The 25,759-nt window shown below is 38.4% G+C and overlaps 1 protein-coding gene across 1 annotated transcript; it reads right to left on the bottom strand.

Annotated features, from left to right (window-relative positions):
- Positions 1-1,215: 1,215 nt before the first annotated feature.
- Ovch2 (ovochymase 2) lies at positions 1,216-25,221 on the bottom strand. Its single transcript, XM_087211796.1, has 16 exons — positions 24,999-25,221; positions 15,794-15,903; positions 13,997-14,088; positions 12,367-12,539; positions 11,915-12,010; positions 11,517-11,668; positions 10,738-10,927; positions 9,675-9,698; positions 7,929-8,019; positions 7,682-7,806; positions 6,776-6,916; positions 6,277-6,407; positions 3,756-3,849; positions 3,125-3,256; positions 1,885-1,965; positions 1,216-1,696 (listed from the first exon to the last, which is right to left on the bottom strand). The coding sequence occupies exons 1-16, from the start codon at positions 25,210-25,212 to the stop codon at positions 1,680-1,682; spliced, it is 1,863 nt and encodes a 620-aa protein (XP_087067922.1). The 5' UTR covers positions 25,213-25,221; the 3' UTR covers positions 1,216-1,679.
- Positions 25,222-25,759: the final 538 nt, after the last annotated feature.

Raw genomic sequence — 25,759 nt, 5'->3', positions numbered from 1 at the left:
GAAAGAATGGCTGCTATCATGAAATCAACCAATAACAAATGCTGACGGGGCTGTGGGGAAAGAGGAACCCTGATCCACTGCTGGTGGGAGTGTAGACTGGTGCAACCACTGTGGAAATCAGTATGGTGATACCTCAAAGAACTAGGACTGGAAGTCCCATTTGACTCCGATATTCCACTACTGGGGATCTTCCCCCAAGAATTAAAAGAATCATACCACAGTGATATATGTGCACCCATGTTCATAGCAGCACAGTTTGTAATAGCTAAAACTTGGAAACAGCCCAAATGCCCATCATCTGGAAACTGGATCAAGAAAATGTGGGGTTTTTTTATAAAATAGAGTACTACTCAGCCAGAAAAAATGAGAAATTAGAGACATTTATAGCTAAGTGGATGCACATTGAGGCAATACTCTTAAGTGAAATAAATAGGACACACATGTGTAAGTACTGAATAGTTTCTCTGGTGTGAGAAACTGAAAGTGTAATAAGGACTAAATGTATAATAGGTAATGTGAAATAGGAAGAAACGGGGCAAAGGGGAAGGAAGTGGGAGGACTAGGGGAAAGGATGGATTAACATGAGAAAATGTAAAAATAGGAACAAAATCTTTGTAAATAGGGAGGACTAGAGGGGTTGAAGGGAGGGCTGGGCAAGGGTGAAAAATAAGAACCAAGAGAGACTATGTAAAGGTGCAAATTTCCAATGATGAATGTCATTATATTGTATACCTAAAATGTACCAATGATTGGAATGAATAATTGATAATGTAAAATAGGAAGAAAAGGTCCAAAGGGGTAGGGGTAGTGGGAGGGGCAGGGGAAAGGAAAGAAGGGAAAAGAAAAAATGCTGAGAAATGGAAAAAATGGAAACAAAGTCTTTGTAAACAGGGAAGGGTGGAGGGTGTGAAGGGAGGGCTAGGAATGGGGAAAAAGTAAGAACCAAGATGCATTATATAAAGGTACAATTCCCAATGAGAAATGTAATTGTGTTGTATACCTACAATGTATCAATAAAAGAATTTAATACAAAAAAAAAAAGAAAGAAAAAAAATAGAAATGAAATCTATGTAACCAGGTAAGGGCGGAGGGGGTGAAGGGCACACAGGTAATGGAGGAAAAAATAAGAACCAAGATATATCATGTACAGGTACAAACACCCAATGATAAATGTAAATGAATTGTATACCTAAAATGTACTAATAAAATGTACCAATAAAATTGATCTAAAAAAAAAAGCAGGGCTGAAGTTCCTTAAAAGAGAGAAGGAATTGTGCCCATGGAGAACACTTTCAGCCCATGACTATGGAAGCCAGTTCTCCTGTGATTTTCCCTTTTTGATTGCCTGCCCTCTAGGTGTACTTGCTTGGTTAGTCCTTATATGTTGTATAACCCGATTCTGGTGTATTCATTTGCTAGAGCTACTGTAACAAAGCACCACAAACAGAGTGGCTTGAAACAACAGAAATTTATTGTTTCACAGTTCTGGAGGATTCAGGTCCTGATCAAGATGCCAGCAGGTTGGTTCTGTGTGAGAGCTGAGATGGAGAATCTGTTCCATGCTTCTCCCCTAGTCCTGGTGGCTCACTTGCAGTTGTTGGTGTTCCCTGGCCCGTAGATGATGTGTCACCCCACCTCTGCCTTCATCTTCACATTTCTCTTTTTCATAAAGACCCCAGTCATCTTGGATTAGGGCCTACACAAATGACCTCATTTTAACTTGATTACCTTTCTAAAGATCCTATCTCCAAATAAGGTAACATTGAAAGATTTCAAAACATTTTGGGGGAAGGTGCTTAACCTATCCCACCTGCTCCTCTGACTGAGCCCCGTATCACATACTCTGTGTATATCACTTGGTTCACATTCCCCCAAGCAACTTACCAGAAGGGTTCATTTCTCCAGGTTGCACAGCCCATGCCTCCACAAAGATCGATTCATCCTCTGATATGGAGATATTTAAATCTGGGTTGAAACATAATATAATCACTCAATCACACACACAAAGAAGACCGGGGTTGGGAAAATCAGAGAATGATTTATAGAGATATTGTTAGAATTCCAGAGCATCTCAGGAAGCAGGACCCTAGAGTATCTTAACTGAGAAGTAGAGTATTTTAACTATAACTTAGCTTTCCTATCACCAGTTGCTTAATGTCCAACAATAACCACTTTGGAAGCAGATCATGGGTGTGAAGACTCGGAAGAAAGCTGAGTAGTGCAACTGTTCAGTGCCTGGGAACAGGTGAGGATATTTTGTGTTCTGTTCCTTTGTTACATGTTACTCACTTACTTGTGCAAGTGTACTTATCTGATTTAACCTTTACTCTGTTTTTATTAGGCATGAGGTATTCCCATTGTAAAGTTGAAATCGGTGAGTTTCAGATGGCCAAGTTAAAGATAGGCCAAGGTCAAAACATGTAAGTTGCTTCATTCTTTGGGGACTCCAAATATGTGGATTCACTTACTCACTAAGATTTATTTGTGACTCCCAAAACAATACTCATGGTGCATTCATGAAACATTTGAATATTCCCTGCCAAGATGGAACACGGAAACCAGTGTTATGTCTCATTTTCAGCTTTGTACTAAAAACAACTGTAAATTAATGTCCATTTTGTGGTCTATTAGGGCCCCTTTTGTGTTTGTTTTTTGTTTTCTGTTGGCTATCTGGCTGTATAACACAGCTCCCAAGTATAGTGCTGAGATGCCATCTAGTGTTTCAAAGTGTAAGAAGGTCACAATGTACTTAGCTAGAAATATGTAAATAAAGCTTACGCGGTAGATTAGGTTGGTTAGAACAGGAGTTAAACTGCTGTTTACAGTGAATTTAATGTTAAGGAATCAACACTGTACACCAAATTAGATCTTTTTCAACACATAAAGCAAGGTTATGTATCGATTTGTTGATCAAAATGCACCTGTATTAGGTTTGCAGAAACCTAACCCTGTATAGTTTCTAGGAGCAGTGGTTCAGTACCCCCTTGTTTAGGATTATAGGATATAATTACTTCAAATAATGCACATTGACTGCATCTATTTTGGGCTCTAACTGCTGCCTTTTGTTGGCCTTTATTGGGAGGATTAGAATCGGGAGCTGAAGAGTTTGTGCCTGTCTCCTTACCTGTTGCAGGAATGAAGGAGACAGTAGCCTGGAAGCCTCCGGAGGTCCCGTTTTCATCTGACTGGAAGTTGACGAGCATGACACCAGAGGAGCTCAGCACAGGTGTGGGCACAGCGAAGCCACAGAATCGAGCTGGGTGAAGCCCCGCCCAGGCCGACATTACCAAGGGCCCAGCAAATAGATGTGGCATTGAATAGAAGGAAAACAAATGTACCCTTTAGGTAACTGTTGAGAAGTAAGCTTTTCTGATGAATGTCACAATTTGTTTTCAAAGTAGAAGGGCAGTTTGCTTTTTAAAAATATATATTTAGCCCCATCAAGGTTCCACTTCGGTTTCATTTGCCAAACGTTTCCACTGAAATGCCACTGAGTGAGTGGTTCCATTTCAGTGTACTTCCCCCTCTGACCCCTTGTGGGCCTTTCATATTTTCTGTTCAAATGGTTCTTTGAATCACCCCCACTCCTCTCTTCATGCTCCTCATGAAGAAGAAGGAATGATAGTGAGACTGTAGGGAGGGATGGAGTTGGTGCAGGGGAATGAAGGAAAAATGAGCTATATCTTTTTTATTTGCATCTCCAGATTGGGCCCACGTTCAAACTGGAGGAAGCTGAAATTTGGGAGGAGACAAACCTATTTCCCTCTTCCTTTCTACATCTCTGTGCACCGCCACATAGTCAGGAGTGCAGTCTCCACTTTCTTCTATTTCCAGACTCTGAAATGACAGCTAAGAAGATCTGAAGTTATATCTGGACTAAACAATAGGAATGAATGAAGAGGTTTTAATTAAGCAGAGAAATGTGGATTGCTCAACTTGAGTAAGACCTTAAATGAGAAACTTAGTGCAATATTAGTGAGTAGGGTTAAATAATTTAATAAAAAATATTATGTCATAGTCTCGCAAACACCCTGAAATATCAAAACTGCCACATAGAGGCTGGATGTAGGGGTGGGAAAAGGTGCAAATATTTGAGCTCCCTAGCATCCCTAAAAGACTGCAGAGCCACTCTTTGGAGGCTGTTATCTTCAGAAACAACTAGGTTTTAGGTTATGCTAGTTTAAACACACAGCTGATTGCGTGAGCATACAGCTGCTTCTCTAAATATCTTAAGTTCCACACCTCATTCCTGATATTCAAAGTCAAATTATATCCATATTGTTATAATTTGTAGCAGCAATTTCCAAATTATTGTGTTGGATGAGTCCTGCAGGATGATGTTATAATGGGCAGGGTGTGAGAACATCATTTCAGTGATGCACAGCATCAACACTTACCTGTTCATTGATGTTTTAAAATCATTTCTATCTCTAGTGTTTTCAGGAAATATCTTCTTACTTTCTTCCTCCTACAAACTTTCTCCCTCCCTCTCTCTCTCTCTCCTTCCCCCCACCCTCTGTCCTTTCCCTCACTCACCCCTTTGCTCCCTCCCTTCAACCCTCTCTCATCACCCCATTCCCCTCTCCCTCTCCCTTTGTGGACAGTGCTGGGGATCAAACTCAGGGCCTCGAGCAAGCGTGCTAGGCAAGCACTCTCACTGAGTTACCCTCCCTCCAGCTCTCATATCTAATGCTTCCCTTTTATTATCAACAAATCTTCCCTTAATTGTGTTGAAAAATTTGCCTTGATTCTGGGTTCCAGAAATTTTAGGAAAGAGGGTCCTTTTCCCCCCACTCATCTGTAAAACCCTTATGATCTTTTTCTGCTCCTAACTTCCAGCTTTACTTGATGTTTCAGATGCCACAAGCCCAAGTGCTCTCAGCTGTTCCATTGTCCAATCCAATTATTCTACCATTTTTGAGGGGTGGGGGCTGAATAATTAACCTTCAACTCTCATTCTCTTTAATCTCTAACTTCACATGGTAAACCCAAACTGTTGGCCATATCTTTCTGTTTGTTTGTTTTGTGTTGTGTTTTAAATTAAAGGTTCTATTCTACAATACAGTAAGACTTTACCAGTAGTTTTGCTCCTGTACTCCAGCTCCCTTTTCACTTCAGGTACAATCATGTGCCTCATAACGATGTTTTGGTAAAAAACAGACCACTTATACAACAGTACTATATAATTACATCAACTAGTGAGGTGGTAGCTGTGTTTGTGTGCATTCAATCTGTGATGTTCACACAATGTTGAATTTTATTTTATTTTTTCCAGTACCAGGGATCAAACTTGGGACCTTGTGCTTGCAAGGCAGGCACAGTGCCACTGAACTAAATCCCTGGCCCCACACAATGTTGAATAGCCTAATGATCGATTACCTATTTCTCAGAACATATCCCTGTCATGAAGTAATGTGTGACTATATTAGAACTGTGAGGTTGTCTCTGTCCTTTTTCCTTCACCCCCCCCCCCCGTTTTCTATGCTTCTTTCTCTCCATCACATACTCCCTTGCTTTTCAATGATTATAGGAGACTTAGAAGTAAATGTCTATCTCCAGTGTCATCCTGACAGCAGTCTTACCTTGAACTACCTCATAATGTCTCTCTTAAGAGTCCACTAATGTTCAATGGGCAAAGAAACAAACATGAGCAGTAACACTACTAATCGAAGGTGGAATAAACTCTGTACCTGTCATTCTAAGGTCTCCATACTTTGGTCTCAGCGTCACCTTCCAGTAATACCTTATAGCGCTCTTAAATAATACCTTATAGCTGTCTTCAACCAGCCATGCTCACCTGTTTTTCTACTCTTCCTCTTTGCTTTGTCTTCTCTGCTTGAAAAGGTTAACGATTTGGCTCAATTGTCATTGACTTTTGTTAGCCATTACTTATTTGGTTTTTTTAGCAGCTGAATTTATAAGGAAGAAATGCTTATTACTAGAAGGGACTGGAGACTGATCAAAGTCGTGAGGTACAAAGGTTAAGGCAATGTTTTCATTTTTGTTTTGATTTGTTTTGTTTTGTTTTCTGCTTAAAAGGAAACAGTGTGCATGTGCCATCTAGTGGTCATAGTGGGTAGTTGCAGGTCAAACTTGGCTGATCAGTTCATTATTCAAGTAGTTCTTGAGAGTTTGATTTATTGTGCACCATGGACTGAGTGCTAAAAATATACCTGCAAATAAATCAGATAAAACCCGTTGCCAATATTGTTCTTATGTTAGCTATTCCATGGATATACAGAACCATAGCTAAGTAAAGCTAACCAAAGCCATTACCTTGATTATGTGATGTGTTGGGGCTTGAAAAATCCAGTTACAGTTAATCATGTCACTGTAGTGTTCAGGATAATGAAGACTTTGGATGATGGGTTCTTCGAAAAGTACAGTTAAGGAACTGCAGCCAGAATCTGACACACACACACACACACACACACACACAAAAGCCTAAAAGAAAAGAAAGAATGGCACCACCAAAGAAAGAGCAATTCCCAGTGTTCTCCCTCCTGTCCCCCACAAATGATGTAGATGGAAACTTTAGAAAGAGCCATCAGGAAGGAAGAGGCTGGTGCACTGATTTTTCCAGAGCTCTTCAGACTCTCTTGGTTCACATGGGTAAGTGATAAATATGAGTTATGGAAGGAGAGACTGCACACTGCTCAAGTGCTTTCCATTTGACGATGCACAGTCCTCTCTGCAATGGACTCCACCTGATCCTATGGGGCCAGAACTTCTATAGAGGGCCTGGATAGTATGTGGTAAAAGTAAATGGTGTTACCAGGCAGGTATTTGGGCCTAAGAGCTTTATAGGTGAGATTAAACCCAGTGGCATAATCTGTGGCATCAGAGAAGAACTTCAGCCTTATAGAATTGGAGCCCACAAGAATGGATGAAGCAAGGCTTTCTCCACAGAGTTTTCCTGCAACACAAGAAAGAAGATTCACTGTTCAAATTCTACAAAACAGCACCCATTAAGTGACTTGAGAACTGAACTGGCCATGAAATTGGAGATTTGTCTAACCCAGGGTGGTTCAACCTTGGCACTATTGGGTGTCCTGTGCTTTTAATAGGATTTCTGTAGCGTCCTGACCTCTACCATTAATTAATATACTGTCTTGTGGGGCTGGGGATTTAGCTCAGTGGTTCCGCCGCCTGCCTCACAGGTGCAAGCTCCCCATTTCAATCCCCAGTACCAAAAATGTCTCCTGTTGTGACATCCGAAAGTGTTTCTAAGATATTGCCAAATGTCTGGGATGGGGGCGAAATCACCTCTAGTTGAGAACCACAGAAATGCTACTCCACTTCTGTTTCTCATGTAAGTAAGCTTTGTTTCTTCCTCTTGGTTATTTATTGGTATCTTCTTAGCTTGATGAAGCAAGGTCATTTTCAGCCTAGGTTCTGCCTGTGGGCCCTAAGGAACCCTGCAATATATTTAGATTTTACTCCTAATGGGATTTAGGTCTAGAAAGACTGGTTTGATGGGAAGCAGAATGCAGAAAGTAAAATTCTCCATGGCCTTGCAGCTATCAACAAACTCAGATTCAGTTCCTCCTCACTCCCAGTCTGAGTCTCAAAATTGGAGATGAGAAGTATGGCATTTGCAGTTGACTCAGTGCTCAACACACTGTAACCTGTAAACCCACTTAGCACTGCTTTCCATTTGACAATGTGAAAATCCACTCACCAATGAGTCTGTCTTCTAAAGAATACATTGCCAGATAACTGTGGCAGCATGCCTCCACATCCAAGCGGAAAAAATTGAGCAACATGTGCATTTCCTCTGGAACCAACAGGGTCCAGACACACACTCTGCAGGCAGACACACAGACAGGGTGTTACTTCTAGACAAAGTGACTGTCACAGTCCAGTTAATGGGCACAGCCAGATTGGAGGTGGGAGTCTGAGGGAGGATGGCAGAGGGGGCTACTCACTGCTTGCTGTCATAGTACAGGTGGACGATTTCTGGGAAATGCAGCTCCCCCTCAGACTGGCTGACTACTCCATCTTGCTCAGCACATGAGGCTGGAAGGAAAACCACAGAATCAAGGCTGACAGTAACAGTCAGCCACAGTGGCACCTGTTCCAGAAGCTGAGGACCCTAGAGCCTCCTGCTTCTTCTTGACAGCTGCTTCCATTCTTCATAAACTCTTTCTCTGCTGCTGTTTATGGTGCATTATTCTTTTATGTTCTTTTTATAGCTTGCTTCATCTTGAGATTCTGTGATATTCTTTTCTCCTTCATTCTTCTTTCTCAGATCTCATAACTTCATTCTACAGGTACAGCTATTTCCCTGGTTCTATCCTGGTTCATCTCCTCTCTCTACCTAAGCCCTCTGACCAGTATCATTTGTACCTTTGGTTTCAACTATTATCTCTACTTCTCCAAACTTGAGACTGATTGTACAGTAGTTTCCCAATTATCTCTCCTCTAACTCAACCTGCTTCAAGTGTAATTCCTCAGGGTCAGCAAAATTACATCCACTTCTATGTTCTTGCTTCCATGTGTCCTTTCCTGAGGCTCTGATGCTCAAATTTTTGATATTATCAAAGAATCAAGTTTAAGTCTTTCCTCTTTTTTACTACTATTTCTAAAATTGACTATAAAGTTATAATTTTTCTCCTTTTTATTTCCTCCTTTTCATTTTCTTGCCATTGTCTTTGCTTGAACCTTTATTTTTGTCTCTTGCACTAATACATAATTTTATCAATCCTCCTTGAATTAGTCTCCCATTAATCCATCTCCTACATGCTGTTCTTATATCATTAAATTATAGGGCTAATATATGCATCTAATTAAATAACTTCTTATTACTCAATAAATTATAAACTTTTTGACTGATGTTTGAAGTTTCCATAATTTGATTTCAAATTATCTTAGCCATTTTCTTTTTCCTCGTAGACCTTTATTTCACATCCTACACTTAATTTATGTTGACTGATTTACTTGTCTCTATGACACCCTACATCTTTCTGTGTCTAACCTTTAATATCCATCTTCTGATAGGGATGATTTCTATAGCTGGAATCTTTTCTTTACCATACCTTATTTCTGCTTGACAATATCTTATTCATTTGACAAGGTTCAACTTAAAAAAAAAATCTATGTTTCAAAGTCTCCCTTTATTTATTTATTTGTTTGTTTCCATCTAGATGCAGCTTCTTCTTATTCTAAACTCTTGGGATACTATGTTACTATATTTACTTTGTGTTAGCAGTTCAACAGACTCAAGGAACCATTTCAGATTTGAGCTAAATACACATTGGAGACCATCTGGTCCGACTTCTTTTCTTTATGGATGAGATCACTGAGACCCAAGATAAGAAAGAGCTTGCCAAAAATCACAGAGTAAATTCATTGTGAGTGTAACACAGATGAGTCCCATGTATCAGCAGGAACAACTTCCCTGGAGTCTCTGATTCAAAGCTAGGGTTTGGAAAACGAATAATTTGCTGAATTAGATGGGGCTCTAGATTTACAAGAAGGGGAATGGAAGAGAATCCAGGGCTCATCCTGGGTGTGGAACAGCCCAGATAGGCAGGGAATGGCTGTGGGTGGACCTGGTACTTTTGTACCTAGTCAGCATGGAAATTTGGAAAGGAAGCCTTGATTGTAAAGGGGCCAATGTTTGGAAATGTTAATTCATATTGCAGGTGGAGCAGACTGCAAGCAATACTTACCTCTGGAGCTCTTCCTCTGATGCCCTGGGAAAGAAAAAGAAAGGCGATCCAAAGCTTGTGGTATTCTGAATGATATGTTAAGAAGCGAACATCTCTTTCGCTCAAAAATACAATAATAAAAATCTAACATGTAGAAAGAACAAGAAGGGTAAATGAACAAAATTGGAAAGGGGCCCTGATGTGTTACAGAGATTATTTTACTCACTTTATTGAGTGACCTGATTAAGAAAGAGTTGTGCTAAACTTGGCAGTTACAGAGAGCGAGGAGAGGTTATGCCACACAAGATTAGAGGCTAGATACAGAAATAATTTGCCTAAAACCTCAAGAGAATTTCGGAACAGCTGCAACTTGAACTGATGGCTTAGATACCTACCATTGGGCCACACTCTTGAAAACAAATCCAAGTTCCTACTGAATTAATTTGAATTAACCTCATTCGGAAAGGATGAAAGCCCTTTTGAGACTGGAAGGCACTGGTTAAAAAAACAATTAGTTGGGTTTGAAGAGACTGAAATTTATTCCCTGACTAGTTTAGTAGAAGGTTTTGTGCAGACCCTGGCCCTTTCAAACTAACTATGTCTGCTTCTATGCCAAGAATTCCCAACCTCTGCCTTATTAACATTTGGTGTAAGATGGGTCTGTCCTGTGAGTTGCACTTTGTCTAGCAGCATCCATGGCCCCTACCCACCTGATGCCAAGTAGTGACAACCAAAAATGTTTCCCAATGTTGTTACCTAGGTGGCAAAATTGCCCCTGGTTGATTGTTATGTGCTACATCTTGCTGAATCTTCCTAAGATGGTTAAGAAGTAAAAATAAACCAAAAATAAAAATATTATCAGGTGATTGACAAAATCTACAACAGATGGATTTATTTTTCATTGAATATTTGTGCACTGCACCACATTTCATATTTTGCTATTGTTTTGGACAGTAAATTTTACATCCTTATGTACTACCCTGGGGACAGAAGTGGAAGGCTATGCCCTGTGGTCCTGACTTGCCTGGTGCTCTCTGCCCTAGCAGAACAGCAGCTTCTTAACCTCACATGATGGCTTCATTACCAGTTTGGATGTGCTCGTGGATCCAGGGAAGCACTTTACTAATATCTGTGAAGATCCCAGGAGATCCTTGCTCTTTTTTCTGCCCATTGTTTCTCCAGCCTCGACCACAGCCTAAACCCCAGGAAGTCACACCAGCCAGAGTCCAGGCTCCTTTTTTATTCCGGCACATGAGTGAACCTCCTGAGTCTCCCTGCAGGGGGAAAAAGCCTCTGTTACCATCATTGTCGGTGTCTATGCTGCAGAGAGCTCACTTTTCCCCTCAAGAATACCAGATGAGGATCAATGACATTTTCTCACTTCTACTAATTGAGACTAAAGGCCTTGAGAGAACGGCCAAGCACAATACCCACATGATCCTTGAATATCATTGGAGCCTACTGATTCCCGCTTAGTCTCCACCATTCTAGGTTTTCATCAAAACAGCGGACTTTCTTCCCTCTCTTGACTCATGCTACAGACTCACAGAAGTCCTGCCCAGTGATGAGACTTGGTTTAGGTCTCAGTTAACAGGAAGAGTGGAGGAAAAGTAAAGATCCCAACATCCACAAATTGGAAATCTCGAAATAGGAAAGATCCAGCAATCCTTTAGAAATGTTAGAGCCCTCGGCTTATTCTTGGCATTAGCTCTGTTATTTGAACCTCCTCTGAATTCACACTCCCTGCTCAAAACAGAATGTCTAACCTATCCCCTTATTTTGACTAATCTTGACCCTCCTTCCCATATTCCAGTTTTATCACTTGTCAACAAAACTGAGGGCAGACCTGCAGTTCCCACTCACTTGACATGCATCTCTCCCTCCCTCTGGGGAGCCTGTGCAGAGAAAGGTCTTCCCACTGAAAGGCTTCTTTATGGTTAGTAGAGCTGCTGCACACTCCTTCTCAGTCAAAATAGGCAGGTTCACTTCCTGCAAGACTTGTGGAAAGATGCCATCTGGAACACAGGGACAGGAGCCCCAGCAAGGCACTTCTGAGCTGAAGATGACATATTCATTGTCATCAACTGACTTCAGGTTTATGTCTTTTGGAAAGACCTAAATTTCTAAGTACAACATTACAGTCTCCCTTTCAAAATATTTGCACAGTGTTTTTTTACGAAATAAATTAAATATTCTATTTTCTGATTAACCACCAGTAAATTCTGATCTCTGATTAAGAGGAAGAGCACAGGGTTTCTTACCTTCAGTCAAGCGGCCCCAGCCTGTAGTAGTACAAATAAATCCAGCCTCAAATTGTTCCCCTGGCTCTGGAAGACACATAGGCCTCACAAACTGGCCTGAAGGAAAAAGACCAAGGCAGGGCTTGTCTCATTCATGGAGGAGAGGCTGCCATAAATGACTCACCAGTTGGGATCTGGCTGTGCCCCAAAACCTTGTAAGAATTGTGATATATCTGCCTGGCATCTCCTGGGGTCACTTATCAGACAAAGACCCTCTCCTGATTCCACTTATCCAGAACCACAAGCAAACAAAGCCTCAGGATAGGGGACCTACCAGTCCAAATCACTATCTCAAAGCACATAACACAAAACTGGTCACATGCTACACAACATGGACTGTAGAGGATGTACAATGGGCCAGAGTTTACAGGGAATATAGCGTTAGTAATTCGGGGTGCACTTCAAATGGGTACCAAGTTGGAAGGTTCCAGCCATCTTCAAAAGGGCAATGTCATACTCCATTGGTTTTTTGGTGGAGAATTGTGGGTGTATGATGATGGTTTTGATGGTTAGGATTTGCTCTCCTGGCTCTGTCTGGCTCAAGTCATGTTCTCCGGCAGTGACATTCAATGTTGATGCAATGTTTCTATAAAGAAGAAGCAGAAAAATGGAGGATTTCAATGAACTTCTGAGTATAGTTGTAAATGGTCAACAAATTTGCCAATTTAAAATTACATGGATGGATAATGTGAGGTTTAAGACTGCTGAGTTGAGAAAATGAGAATGATTTCAACACTATTAGAAAAAAATGCAGAAATTCCTGGTTCCAGTGGAGGACTCCTATGGTGGCTTCATATGGAGCCAATGATACAATACATTTAACATTTTGCATTGTTATTTCTATTACTTAGAGATGCATACACATTGTAACTCAGGGCTTTAAAAGCCATAGGGGAGTTTATTCAATCAGCGGTTGTAGGAGGTTTATACAGTTTCAACACCAGTGAGAGCCTTTGGAAATGATTTGTGATTCCTAGTAAGTATGCAGCTTCAGTGTCAAAGATCTCATGTAAGATCTGTATTATGAAACACAGCACCATAACTCTGAGTCCCAGAGAGCACATGTACACAGGGATTTAAGACTGATTACTATAATGGAATGTTGAAATCTTCTCCTTTCCTTTTTTAGTTTGTAATTTAGAAATTTCTCAGGACATGGGAAAGACCCCATATCCTCAGGACAATGTCATCTGAAAGGAGCTCAGTAGGATGCACTGAGTTGGATTAAGAGCTTTGAGGCTGCCATCGTTAGAGATTCTCCATTTTCAGAAGTGATTCTTTTACCTGAAATTGGAATTGGCTATTATTTTCTCTTGGTATACTTCCATGAATCTTGGCTATGTTAAGTAGCTAATCTATTAATAGCAACTCTCAGGTCTACCACCTGCCATATTCAGTGACATTATCAATTAACTCTTTGTTTGTTTATGAGATGGGGTCTTGTTACATTTCCCAGACTGGCTCCAAACTCCTGGACTCAAGCAATCCTCATGTTTCATTCTCCTAAGGAGCTGGGACTACAAGGGGGCCACCACACCAAGCTACTTTTTCTTTTCAGTTATCGACTGTCTGGGGGCAGGGATTGTGTCTTAGTCATTTTAGTATCTTTGGTGCTTACTAGCACAAAGGATCAAGTTGCTAGGTTGAGGCTCACAGAAGTCAGAATAATAGGAAGGAAGACATGAGAGTCTACTTTACATTTTACTAGCTTCCCTTGATTTTCTTTTATATACCTAAGAAGTATAATGAATTAGATAAGTTTTCTCTGAAATTTATAAAAACTAGAGAAATTTTTCAAAAACCCATCTTTTCTCTCACTTGGATATTATTCTTTATTAACTTCAGCATTTTAAGTAAACAAAATATAATATTTCTGCAAAGAATATATGTTCTCTACTATGTTGTGTGCAATATAACAATCTTGCCAAATCCCATTTATGTCGTGCGATGAGGCGCTCCTGCATGTTGTAACAGAATTATTGTTGCTGCCTCCAAAGGAGAAGGGATGATATGATTCTCACTGATGAGCTGGGTCTTCCCTACCTGTTCGAGACACAGTGAGCAGCTGTGATCACCCACTGTGGAGAGATGATGGTTCCTCCACAGATGTGCTTCTTCCTTTTTTTCAGAGATACCTGAATTACAAAGACCTCAAATGGGTGCCAGTTAATGTCCTAGAAGTCTCCAAAAGCTGGTGACTGAGCTTAATCCTGAAAAATAGTCTCATGACTCATGGACTGCAAAGGGGTAAAACCTGTGCAATACAGCTCAGAAAGGACTGAGCTTTCCCAGCCCTGGCCTGGATGAGGGGTAGTTAATTTGAGATAATTGGTCATAATCATTTCAGTAGAGTTGGCAGTTAGAAATATTGCTATTTTATACTATTTTTATAACATGTGGACCCATATCTATGGCTCTAACAATATCAAGAGTATCTATGAATTTTTTAAAAGGAGTAAAATGTATAGCAGAGACCAGCTGAAGAGGTTTGGGGAAAAGGCAAGATGGGGAGCCTTTTAAAACATATCCAATAGCCCAAGCTTCTTAGAGAAATAGTTTGGACCTACCATTTTCTCATAGTTTAATGAACAATTTGAGTCTTATAACTTCTTCAAGCTTATTCTTTATTCTTCCTCTTCAGCATACTTTCTATCTTTGGTTCATCCTTCCCATGATATTTTATTTGATTCTAAAATGACTTACAGTGTACAAGTAAATATGTTCAATGAATATCTTCACAGTTTTGGAATTACAAAAAAGATATTTATTAGATTAGTCTACTTTTTGACCAAAAATTATTTAACGAGAAAGAAAAAATGTATGTAGCTCAGTGGCAGAATACATGCTTAGAATTTCTGGGGCCCTTGGCCTGATTCCTAACACTATAAAACAAAAAACAACAATAAAAGACTCACCCCCTCAAAAAAAGCAGTAATAGAGAGAGGCTAAGAATAGAACACAAAGAAAGTAATAAAAGTCAATGAGTCACCCTTACTATGATCTGAATACAGACTTCTGACCTGACTGGTAAACTACTTGAAAGAGTAACCAACTGATCAATCAAGGGCTCCATCAAGTAATTAACCAGACAATCAATCACAATGACTTAACTCTTCAGCCAACCCACTAAACAGAACTCAACCAATCATTAATATTTATTCTTTGACTTAAAAGTTAAAGACCATCTCAAGAGAACTAAAAATAAAGCATTGCTTTATTTGCAAAGTTAAGAAGCTGGATTACAACATGGCTCCCAGGATAAAGACAATTGGGAGACTTTCAAAGACAATAAATGCAAACACCTTGGGCTTAGGGCAGAAACACAAAGGCACAAAGTCATGACATGGTACGACCAGGAGATTAAATTGAAGAAAAAATTTCAGAACATTGGGTACTGAGGAGGCAGTACTCTTGACTATTCTGAGGGGTCCTACATAAAGTGAAAGATTTACACCCTAACACAAAGTGGATCTGTGGATATGAATTCTCTGATTTTCTTTAACTACAAAACATAACTATATTTCTAAATATAGTTACTGAATCAAAAATTATTTTTAATAGTAAAATTTTTAAGTTTTTAGCTTCCTGAAGTAGAAGTTTTGATTATGAGCTGAAAGTTTGGGGTGGCATTTTTTATCAACAATACATGTTACTATTCTGAACAAACTTTGTGGAATTCAATTAATGCATATCATGAGGGACTCAAATCTTTGTAATACTCATGAGATTTTTGGTGAAGAGGTATGCAGACGGAGCACTGATGCATAGCACAAAATTCCTTGTGATCCAATTTCAAGACATCTCATAGCCCACCCACCAGAGAATATTCCTGAGGCTCACCTGCCAGGGATAAGAACCCTTTTCCACTTGGTTTCCCCCAACAATGCGACTGAAAATGCTTAAGTAATTCCAAGGCTGTGATTTAGCCACATTCTGTCCACAGTTGGGATCTGGAAAAAAGAAAAACATTGAATGATTTGATAACCTGTTGAACTGAGGAATCCAGAAAGCTCTTCTGAGCAAGAAAGAAGTGCAGGGCATAGAGAATGTAGAAAGATCACAAAGTAATTTTAAGTTAATTGTTGGGATTTGCTATGAAGTGAGGTACAAGAGATGACTACATTTTTTGACATGTGGAAGAGATCACTTTTCTGAAGTGAAGGTTAAGGGACAGGGTGGTAAATCTCCACTGGTTTATCAGAAATGCTGACCCATTTTGATTCCATTTTGATTCTGGGCATTCTGTTCCCTGAAAGTCTCCCTATAGCACTCTGTGCTCTCTCTTAAGACATTTATCACTGTTTACAGAGTGTTCCACTCCACAAAATCAGCATACACATTCTTTTCAGCTGCACATGGGTCATTCTCCAAAATAGACCACATGCTAGCTCATAGGACATGTCTAAGTAAATGCAAAAGAATTGAAGTTACCTCCTGTATATTATCAGACTATAGTGCAATAAAATTGGAGATCAATAGCATAAGAAACTGCAAAAACCCCACAAAAACATAGAAATTGAATCACACCTCCTGAACAATCAATGGGTCATAGAAGAAATTAAAGAAATTAAAGAAGAAATTAGACAGTTTCTACAAGTAAATGATAATGCCAGTATAACATACAGGAATCTATGGGACACAATGAAAGCAGTTCTACATGGGAAATTCATAACAGTGAATGCCCATAAGAGGAAAAAAGAGAGAACTAAAATAACCTAATGCAGAACGTCAAGCTCCTAGAAAAAGAAGAGCATGACAAACACAAAGCTCATACAAGAGAGGAAATTATAAATATCAGAGAAGAAATCAATGCAATGGAGACTAAGAGAATGATACAAAAAAAATCAATGAATCAAAGAGTTGTTTTTTTGAAAGAATAAATAAAATCAATAAACTTTTAACCAACCTTATCAAAAAAGGAAAGAAAAGGCTCAAATCCATGCAATTAAGAACAAAAAAGGTGAAGTCACAATAGAAATCCACAGACGCAGCAGAAATCCAGAGGATCATCAATACCTACTTTGAGAAGGTGTACTCTAATAAAATGGAAAACACAGAAGAAATGGACAGATTCCTAAATACATATGAATTGCCAAAGTTAAATGAAGAAGATATAGAAATTCTAAACACCCCTAATACAATGAGTGAAATTGAAAATGTAATAAAAAATTTACCAACAAAGAAAAGCCTAGGTCCTGATGGCTTCACTGCTGAACTCCATGAGACATTTGAAGAAAAACTATCACCATTACTCTTTAAACTCATCAAGGAAATTGAATGGGAAACAAGGCTTCCAAATTCATTCCTGGAAGCAAGTATTTTAATTCCAAAACCAGGAAAAGACCCAACCCTAAAAGAGAACTACAGGCCAATCTCCCTAATGAACATAGATGCAAAAATCCTCAACAAGATACTGGCAAACAGAATACAGAGGGTCATCAAGAAGATCATACATCCTGACCAGGTCATATTTATCCCAGGGATGCAAGGATGGTTCAACATCTGTAAATTAAAAAATTGAATACACTATATTAACAGAGTCAAGGACAAAAACCATATGATCTCAATAGATGCAGAAAAGACATTTGCAGCATGGATTCATGATAAAAACCCTACAGAAATTTGGACTAGAAGGTCTTTATCTCAACCTGATTAAGGCTATCTATGAAAAACCAACAGCCAACATCATACTAAATGGTTAAAAACTGAAAATTTTCACTCAAAAATCAGGAACAAGACAAGGATGCCCACTATCACCACTCCTGTTCAATACAGTTCTGGAAACATTAGCCACAGCAATTAGACAATAGAAAGAAATAAAAGGAATAAAGATAGGAAAGGAAGACGTTAAACTGTCATTATTTGCTGACGATATGATACTTTACATAGAAGACCCAAAGAACTCTGCCAAAAGACTTCTAGACTTAATTGACAGATTCAGTAGAGTAGCTGGATTCAAGGTCAACACTCAAAAAACAGTAGCTTTCTTATACACAAATAACAGACTCACTGGGAGAGAAATTGGGGAGACAATTCCTTTTACAATAGCATCCAAAAAAATGAAATATCTAGGAATCAATCTAACAAAGGAAGCAAAAGACCTCTACACTGAAAACGATCTCTCTGAGAAAGGAGATCGAGGAGGATATAAGAAAATGGAAAGATATCCCTTGTTCCTGAGTAGGAAGAACCAATATAGTGAAAATGGGCATACTTTCAAAACTACTATATAGATTTAATGGAATGCCAATTGAAATTCCAACAATATACTTCACAGAACTAGAGAAAATAATCCAAAAATTCATTTGGAACCAGAAGAGACCTAGAATAGCTAAAACAATTCTAGGCAACAGAGATATGCCTGGGGGGTATCACAATCCTCAATTTTAAATTATACTACAAAGCTACTGTGATAAAAACAGCATGATACCAGCAAAGAAACAGACCCAAGATTCAGTGGAATAGATTAGAAGATGTAGAAACAACTCCAGACATACTCAGCCATCTCATCTTTGACAAAGGAGCCAACCACCCTCATTGGAGGAAAGGTAGCCTAATTAATAAATGGTGTTGGAAAATCTGGATTTCAACCTGCCAAAGATTAAAGCTAGACCTATACCTATCACCATACACTAAACAAAGATCAAAGTGGATTAAAGATCTAAATATTAAAACAGAAACACTAAACTTGATGGAAGATAAGTTAGGTAGAACTCTTGAAGACATTGGCATAGGAAAAGACTTTATGAACAAAACTGAGTAGCACAGAAACTAGCACAAAGAATCAAAAGATGGGATCTCATCTTATTAAAAAGCTTCTGCACTGCAAGAGAAACCACCAAAAGAGCTAAGAGACAACCTACAATGTTGTAAAAAAATTTTAGCAGCTGTACCTCAGACAAAGGACTACTAGCTAGAATATATAAAGAACTGAAAAAATCAGACCTCCCCAATTCAAAGACCCAATTCAAAAATGGGCATCTGAAATGAACAGACATTTCTCAGACAAAGAATTAAAAGCAGGAAATAAGCATATGAAAAAATGTTCAACATCACTGGTCATTTGAGAGATGCATATGAAAACAACACTGAGATAACACGGCACTCCAGAAAGAATGGCTGCTATCAAGAAATCAACCAATAACAAATGCTGGTGGGGGTTTGAGGAGAAAAGAACACTTCTCCATTGTTGGTGGGAGTGCAGACTGGTGCAACCATTGTGGAAATCAGTATGGAGATACCTCAAAAACTAGGGCTAAAGGTCCCATTTGACCCAGCTAGTCCCCTGCTGGGGATCTTCCCCAAAGAAGTAAAAGAATCATACCACAGCGATATATGTGCACCCATGTTTATTGCAGCACAGTTTGTGATAGCTAAAGCTTGGAAACAGCCCATCCCCATCAACTGGAAACTGGATAAAGAAGATGTGGGGTGTTTTTTTTTTATAAAATGGAGTATTGCTCAGCCATAAAGAATGAGAAACTAGAGTTATTTATAGCTAAATGGATGCATATTGAGGCCCTATTCTTAAGTGAAATAAATAGGACAGGCATGTAAATACCAAATAGTTTCTCTAGTGTGAGAAACTGAAAGTGTAAATAAGGAGGCTGGTCCCAGAACCCGGAAGGAAGCTCCCCGCCTCCATCCAAGGGTCCTAGGGCAGAGAAGCTCAGCCAGTCACAGCAACTGGAAGGAAGCTCCCTGCCTCCACCCCAGGCTCCTAGGGCAGTGAAGCTCAGCTGGTCCCAGCACCCAGAAGGAAGCTCACCCGCTGCCATCCCAGGCTCCTAGGGCCAAGAAGGTGAGCTCTGTGGGTGCCAGAAGCACCCCCTCCCACAGAAATGAGAAGACACTTAAACAAGCCTCAAAACCAGACTTCTGGATCACCTACAGCAACCCCAAAGGGAAACGAGATGGAACACTCTGATACTCAACCACTTGGACTCTCTGAACTGGCAACAAAAGAAGATCTGGGAAAAATGAAATCAGAAATAATTTCTCAGATAACAGCAAAGATTTTGCTCATGGTGCAAGACATGATTAATAAATCTAGAGAGGACACAGATAAAAAATAATAGAGGATCTGAGGAACATGATGGAATCCCAACATAGGAAACAAATGGAATCCATAAAACAGATACAGACAGATTTCTGAGAGATTAAAAACTCCATCGAAAGTCTGCGCAGCAGAATGAACCAATGTGAGGATAGAATTTCACATATAGAAGATAAGATTGCAATTAGTGACCAGGAAAAGAAAAATTGCTTTAAAATTGTAAGGGAACATGAGAAATCAATCCAGCAGCTGCTAGACGATGCAAAGAAGAATAACATAAGATTGATTGGAGTCAATGAAGAAAGAGGAGAGAGTGCAGATGACATAAAAAAACTCTTCACAGAAGTGATGGCAGAAAACTTCCCAAGGAGGGGAAAAGAACTTGACATACAGATAAGTGAGGCATATAGGACTCCAGCTAGCCTTAATCAAAAAAAAATCTACACATAGGCATATAATAGTTAGGATTCCAGAAATCCAACAGAAGAATAAAATTCTACAAGCAGTGAGAGAAAAGAAACAAATCACATGCAAAGGAAAGCCCATCAGAATCACAGCAGACTTCTCAGTGTAAACCCTCAAGGCAAGAAGAGCTTGGAGTGATGTATTTCAAGCCCTAAAGGAAAACAGCCTCCAACCCAGATTGATGTACCCTGCAAAACTATCTTTCAAAATGGATGGAGAAATAAGATACTTTCATGATAAAGAGCACCTCAGGAACTTTATGAATACCAAACTGACACTCCAGAACATTTTAGACAATACCCTAGGAAAAGACAATGAAGATCACAACCCCAGGAAACCCAGCAGAATGAATCCATTGGGCATGACGAATTAAACAAAGGGGGAGAATCCAACAAAAAGAAAAAGTCATGACAAGGCTTTTAAAACTTTTAACTTCATGTCCCTAATGAGTGTATAATTCAATCTTATTATTGTACTGATTAGTATTTTTCTGATTCTAGCATTGCACACCATTCCTTGTGCTATACTGGCTATTTATCATCTTCTCATGTCTACATTTTAATTGGGTTGTCTATTAATGAGTTCTAAGAATTCTTTATATATTCTGCCCATAGGTTATATGTATTGTAAATATGGCCTGTTTAAGGACTACTTTTCATTTTAACGATGTCATTTAAAGTTCTAAATTTTGATGGAATCTCATTTATCAATTTTTTTCTTTTATACATCATGTTTTTTGTATCCTAGGTAGTTCTTGCCTACCCTGAATTCATAAATATTTTCCCTTATAATTTCTTCTTAAAGTTTTGTACTTTTAGGCTTTCTTATTTAGGTTCATAGATCCCTTCAAGTTATTTTCATGTATGGAAAAAAAGGGTTGAGGTTAATTTTTTATATACAGATACCAGGTGTTGTAGTGCCATTTGCTAAAAACAGTATCTCTTCCTTGGCTCTTGAATTGAGTTTATATTCTATAAAATGCTAATGTTAAATAATCTTTCAAAACTCAGTGGACCATATATGTGTGGTTCTATTTCTAGATTCTCTCTTTTATTCAAATGATCTATATGTCTTTCCTTACACCAACACTACCTTGATTACTGTAGCTTTAGAAGAAGTCTTAAAATTAGGTACTAAACGTCTTCCGACACTGTTTTTGCTTTTGTTTTTGTTCTTAACTTTTCTAGGTCCTTTGTACTCCTACATAACTTTTAAATTTCAATTTTCAATTCTTCATTTATAGCAAGTATACACAGACCTGAATTTTTACATATACCTTGTGTTTTCTAATCCTGCTAAATTCAAGTACAAGTTCTAGGGGCTCCTAGAGATTTCTTAGTGTTTTCTCTGTAGATGATCATTTCATCTACATATAAACATTTTGCTTCTGCCATGCCAATCCTATCCTAGTTGTGTCATTTTATTTCCAGGCTATTTTGGTGGAGACTAGGTTTCAAAGTTTAATGGACAGATAAAGAGTAAGCATATATGCCCTTGTTCCCCACCTTAAGGAGAAAGCATTGTATCTTCTCCATTCATATAAGTCATTCTCACTAGAAGTATGGAGTACATGTCTTTAATCTGTGGAGAAGTTTCTGTTCTACTTCTAGGCTCCTGATAGCTTTTACCATGAACAGCTGTAGAATTTAGTCCAATACTTTTTCTCCAACTAGTGAAAGGATCATATGGCTTTTTCCTTTCCTCTGTTAAAATGATGACTTTTGGGGGTGGATCTTCCAATGCTGAACCAACACTGCCATCCCTATAACAAAACCACTTTCTACATCCTGCCAGATCTGCCTTCCAATAGTTTGTTTTGTTAAACAAATTTCTATCTATGTTCATACTTTTTTCTTCTATTACCTTTATCCAGTTTTAGGATTAGCACAATGTTGAGTTCCTAAAATGAGGGGAGAAGTGTTCCTTCTTTTTTCTGCTTTAATTGTTTGATATAATTTATCAGTTAAAATGTTTATGAGGCTGCTGTTGTCATATAGGTAGGTTTTCAAGCTAGGAATATACTTTCTTTAATAGGTGCTATTCAAATTTTATATTTCCTCCAGAGTTAGTTTCATTAATCTGTCTTCCAGGATACTTCTTAGAAGTTGTCAAATTTATTTCAAAAAAGATTTTTGCAATATGCTTTCTATATCCTTTTAAATTCTGTAGTAATGTCTCCTAGATCTTAATATTATAATTTAAAAAATGTATAACTGATATTGTATAACAGGAAGAAAAGGTCTAAAAGACCAGGGGAATTGGGAGGGGTAGGAGAAGGGAAAAAAGGGAAAGGGAAAAATATGAGAAGAGGAAAAAAATGGAAACAAGGTCTTTGCAAATAGCGAAGCATGGAGGGGGCTGAAGGGAGGGCAAGGGAAGGGGAAAAAAATAAGAACCAAGAGACTCATGTAATGGTACAAGATCCCAATGATGAATGTAACTGTATTTTATACCAAAAATGTACCAATAAACTTAATGGGGAAAAAAGTGTAAATAAGGATTAAAACGTTTAAAACCAATAATTGATAACTTGAAATAGGAAGAAAAGTTCCAAAGGGATAGGGGAAGTGGGAGGGGAAGGGGAAAGGAAAGAAGGGAAAGGAAAAATTATGAGAAAAGAAAAAAATGGAAACAAAGTCTATGTAAATAGAGAAGGGTGGAGGGGGTGAAGGGTGCACAGGTACTGGGGAAAAAATAAGAACCAAAATACATCATGTACAGGTACAAGCACCCAATGATAAATGTAAACATATTGCCTACCTAAAATGTACCAATAAAAGAATTTAAGCAAAAAAAAAAAGACATTTACCACCTATCATCATGGTTTATCTATGTCTTTCAACCCAAATACTTGGGGGCTCCTTAAAGATAGGAACTTAGTCTTACAAATACTTATGTTTACAATATCTATCACAGTTCCTGATGCATAGAGATGCTCATTTTATCTGTTGATGACACCACAGTCTGCCTTAGAATCCAATTGTGTGCATATCTTCTCCTCTGCTCCACCCAGGAGATGAGTCTAAGATTGTGCTCTAGGATGCCTACCACACAATCAGTTGTTTACAAATCTTATTGGATTTAATTCTCTGTAAGAGTAAAAAATGGCAGGTTGCTCAAGGAGAGTGGAGGGAAGACAGTATCCTGACTCACATGCTACTGTTAGGATAGGAGTTTAAAAGGTAGTGGAAGAAAGAACTCATTCTTCTTTCTGGCAAAGACTTTATCTTTGAAAATATTGCTTACTTATTTGCCTTAAAAGGGTTTTCTTTTTATTCCTCAGCTAAGAGATAAACTAAAATTGTTTACGTCCACCAGATAATTCAGAGATGGTACATTTTATATTCTTGCTGTAAGCCTTCCCTTTCCACATGCTTTTTTAGGAGGGTCGAGAAAGCCCTACCTCATCATCACTATATTTTTGCCTAGCGAAATCTTCTGATCCTCATTGACCACCTCATCTGAGAAATCTTCCTTGTTTTTCTCAGACTGGGTAAAAGGTCTCTCCATTGTGGGGTGCAGCACTTTTTCTTTACCCCTTTAATAATTTTGTCATGCTGTACTTCCATCATGCATTGTTATCATCTATCATTGAACTATAATCTATTTGTGGGGGAAGAGCCTATGTATTATTCCTCTCTGTATTTTTAAGGTTGGGCACGATTTCCAGTATATAGTAGGTAGGCATTTGGAAAAGATGAACCGATGAATAGATTCTTTTTCTCAAGAACATATCCTTAGCTATTTAGATTAATATGTTAAAAATATACAAAGCTCTTTCATAGGACTTCTTATTTGATCCTCACACTGTGCCTATGAATCAAGTAGTGTTATACCTCACGTTACAAATATCAAAACTAAGAATTAAAGAAATGCACCGCTAAATAATGGCAAAACATGAACATAACAATTTTTTTACCCTGAATCTAGTACAGGCAGGACACTGGATCCAAAGCTTATTTTCTAACTGCCTTGCTGAATGACTCATAAATACTTTAAACCCAAAATTTACTCCTGAACTCACTGAAGCAAAGATGGAAAACATCATGCTTCTCTGGGCTGGCACAAGTCTGACCATGAAGAACCCTGCCAAGAACTGTTTTCAGTTTATGGCAAGGGAAAAAAGACCATTTATAATACACTACAGTGAAGGTATTTCATATTTTCCAGCAAGATAATTTTCCAAAAGCTAACAAGTGTTTCCAAATCTATGCTGATTTCCAGAATTTGCTTCATTAAAGAAAATGGGATTTGTGTTGTGTCCAAAGAAGTGAATAATCTGTTCATTTGGTAAAACTAAGTGGAAAAAAATGCTTAGTTGCATTCCATAAATGTTTCACCTCATTTCATATACTGATTTCCATAGCAAAGCCCAAAATAATTACTTGGAAAACAATTAGATCTCCAAAATATATTTATTTCTCCTATTTTACCAAAGAAATATGGAATTGAACTTCTGATGCCCATTGTCAGCAAAAGTTATTTCTTTAGACCAAGGTATTACAGAGTTCATTTGAAACTTACCTTTGGGGAGAGAAAGAATTGCAGATTTACCTTGTTCCAAACAGATCATTCCTAGTATTAAAATCAGCTTGTTCATTTTCATAGACATTTTGAAAGTCAAATTCTTCCCCTGGAAATTTAGAGGGACTAAAAAGAAAAAAAGTCTTGGGAGACTAGCAACAGACCAATTTAAAACAAGTTTACTCATTAACCAAAACTTAAGGCATTCAACCATGTCCACATGATGTTTCTGAAAATAGTTTTTTGAAAATATCTTTTGCAGATGTGGAAAATCAACCAAAGAAATAGAATCTTGAATGAGCAATGTTTTGTATCCTATTATACCTGCATTGGTTAGTTGCTTCCCCCAGAGTGTTTCTGTCTAGCAAAGTGGTTGGTGTCTATGGTTTCAACTTACAAGAAACACTCCTAAGGAGTGATTTTTAATTCTTAGAAGTCACCACTTTCTACAAGAGATTGAATACCAATGTTGCTCTTGTTTGCAAAAGTAGACTTTCCCTGTTTACAAACAATTCATTACAATATACTAAAATTTTTCTTTTTCTTATTTCTGAGTATAACTACATAGTTATTATTGCTGCGTGTTAGAAAAGGAGAGGAGAGGAAAGATAATTAGGTAGAACACTCAGGGAATCACGCTACTAGACAGTCATTTAGACAGCTGTCCAGAGTGGCATTTGTGAATCTGCATTCTCTCTCTTTGTTTTTAATTTGTAGAAAGCAAACACCAAATCTTCACTTCTACATCTGATAGCTGTCAA

Source organism: Heterocephalus glaber, unplaced genomic scaffold (assembly GCF_053883595.1).
Source record: "Heterocephalus glaber isolate CG9 unplaced genomic scaffold, H.glaber_assembly_v1.0 deba00001428, whole genome shotgun sequence".
Classification (NCBI taxonomy): Eukaryota; Metazoa; Chordata; class Mammalia; order Rodentia; family Bathyergidae; genus Heterocephalus; species Heterocephalus glaber.
The sequence above is the reverse complement of the archived record's forward strand: the minus strand, read 5'-3'. Positions and strand labels throughout refer to the sequence as shown.

Bases quoted from the DNA above. Each gene is read 5' to 3' on its own strand.
- Ovch2 (XM_087211796.1), bottom strand. From the start codon at position 25,212: ATGGTTGAATGCCTTAAGTTTTGGTTAATGAGTAAACTTGTTTTAAAT. The intron at 14,089-15,793 runs GTGAGCCTCAGG...TTTGTAATTCAG, and splicing joins AGGGTTCTTATCCCTGGCAG to GTATCTCTGAAAAAAAGGAA. The intron at 6,917-7,681 runs GTGAGTGGATTT...CTTGTGTTGCAG, and splicing joins TTTAGAAGACAGACTCATTG to GAAAACTCTGTGGAGAAAGC.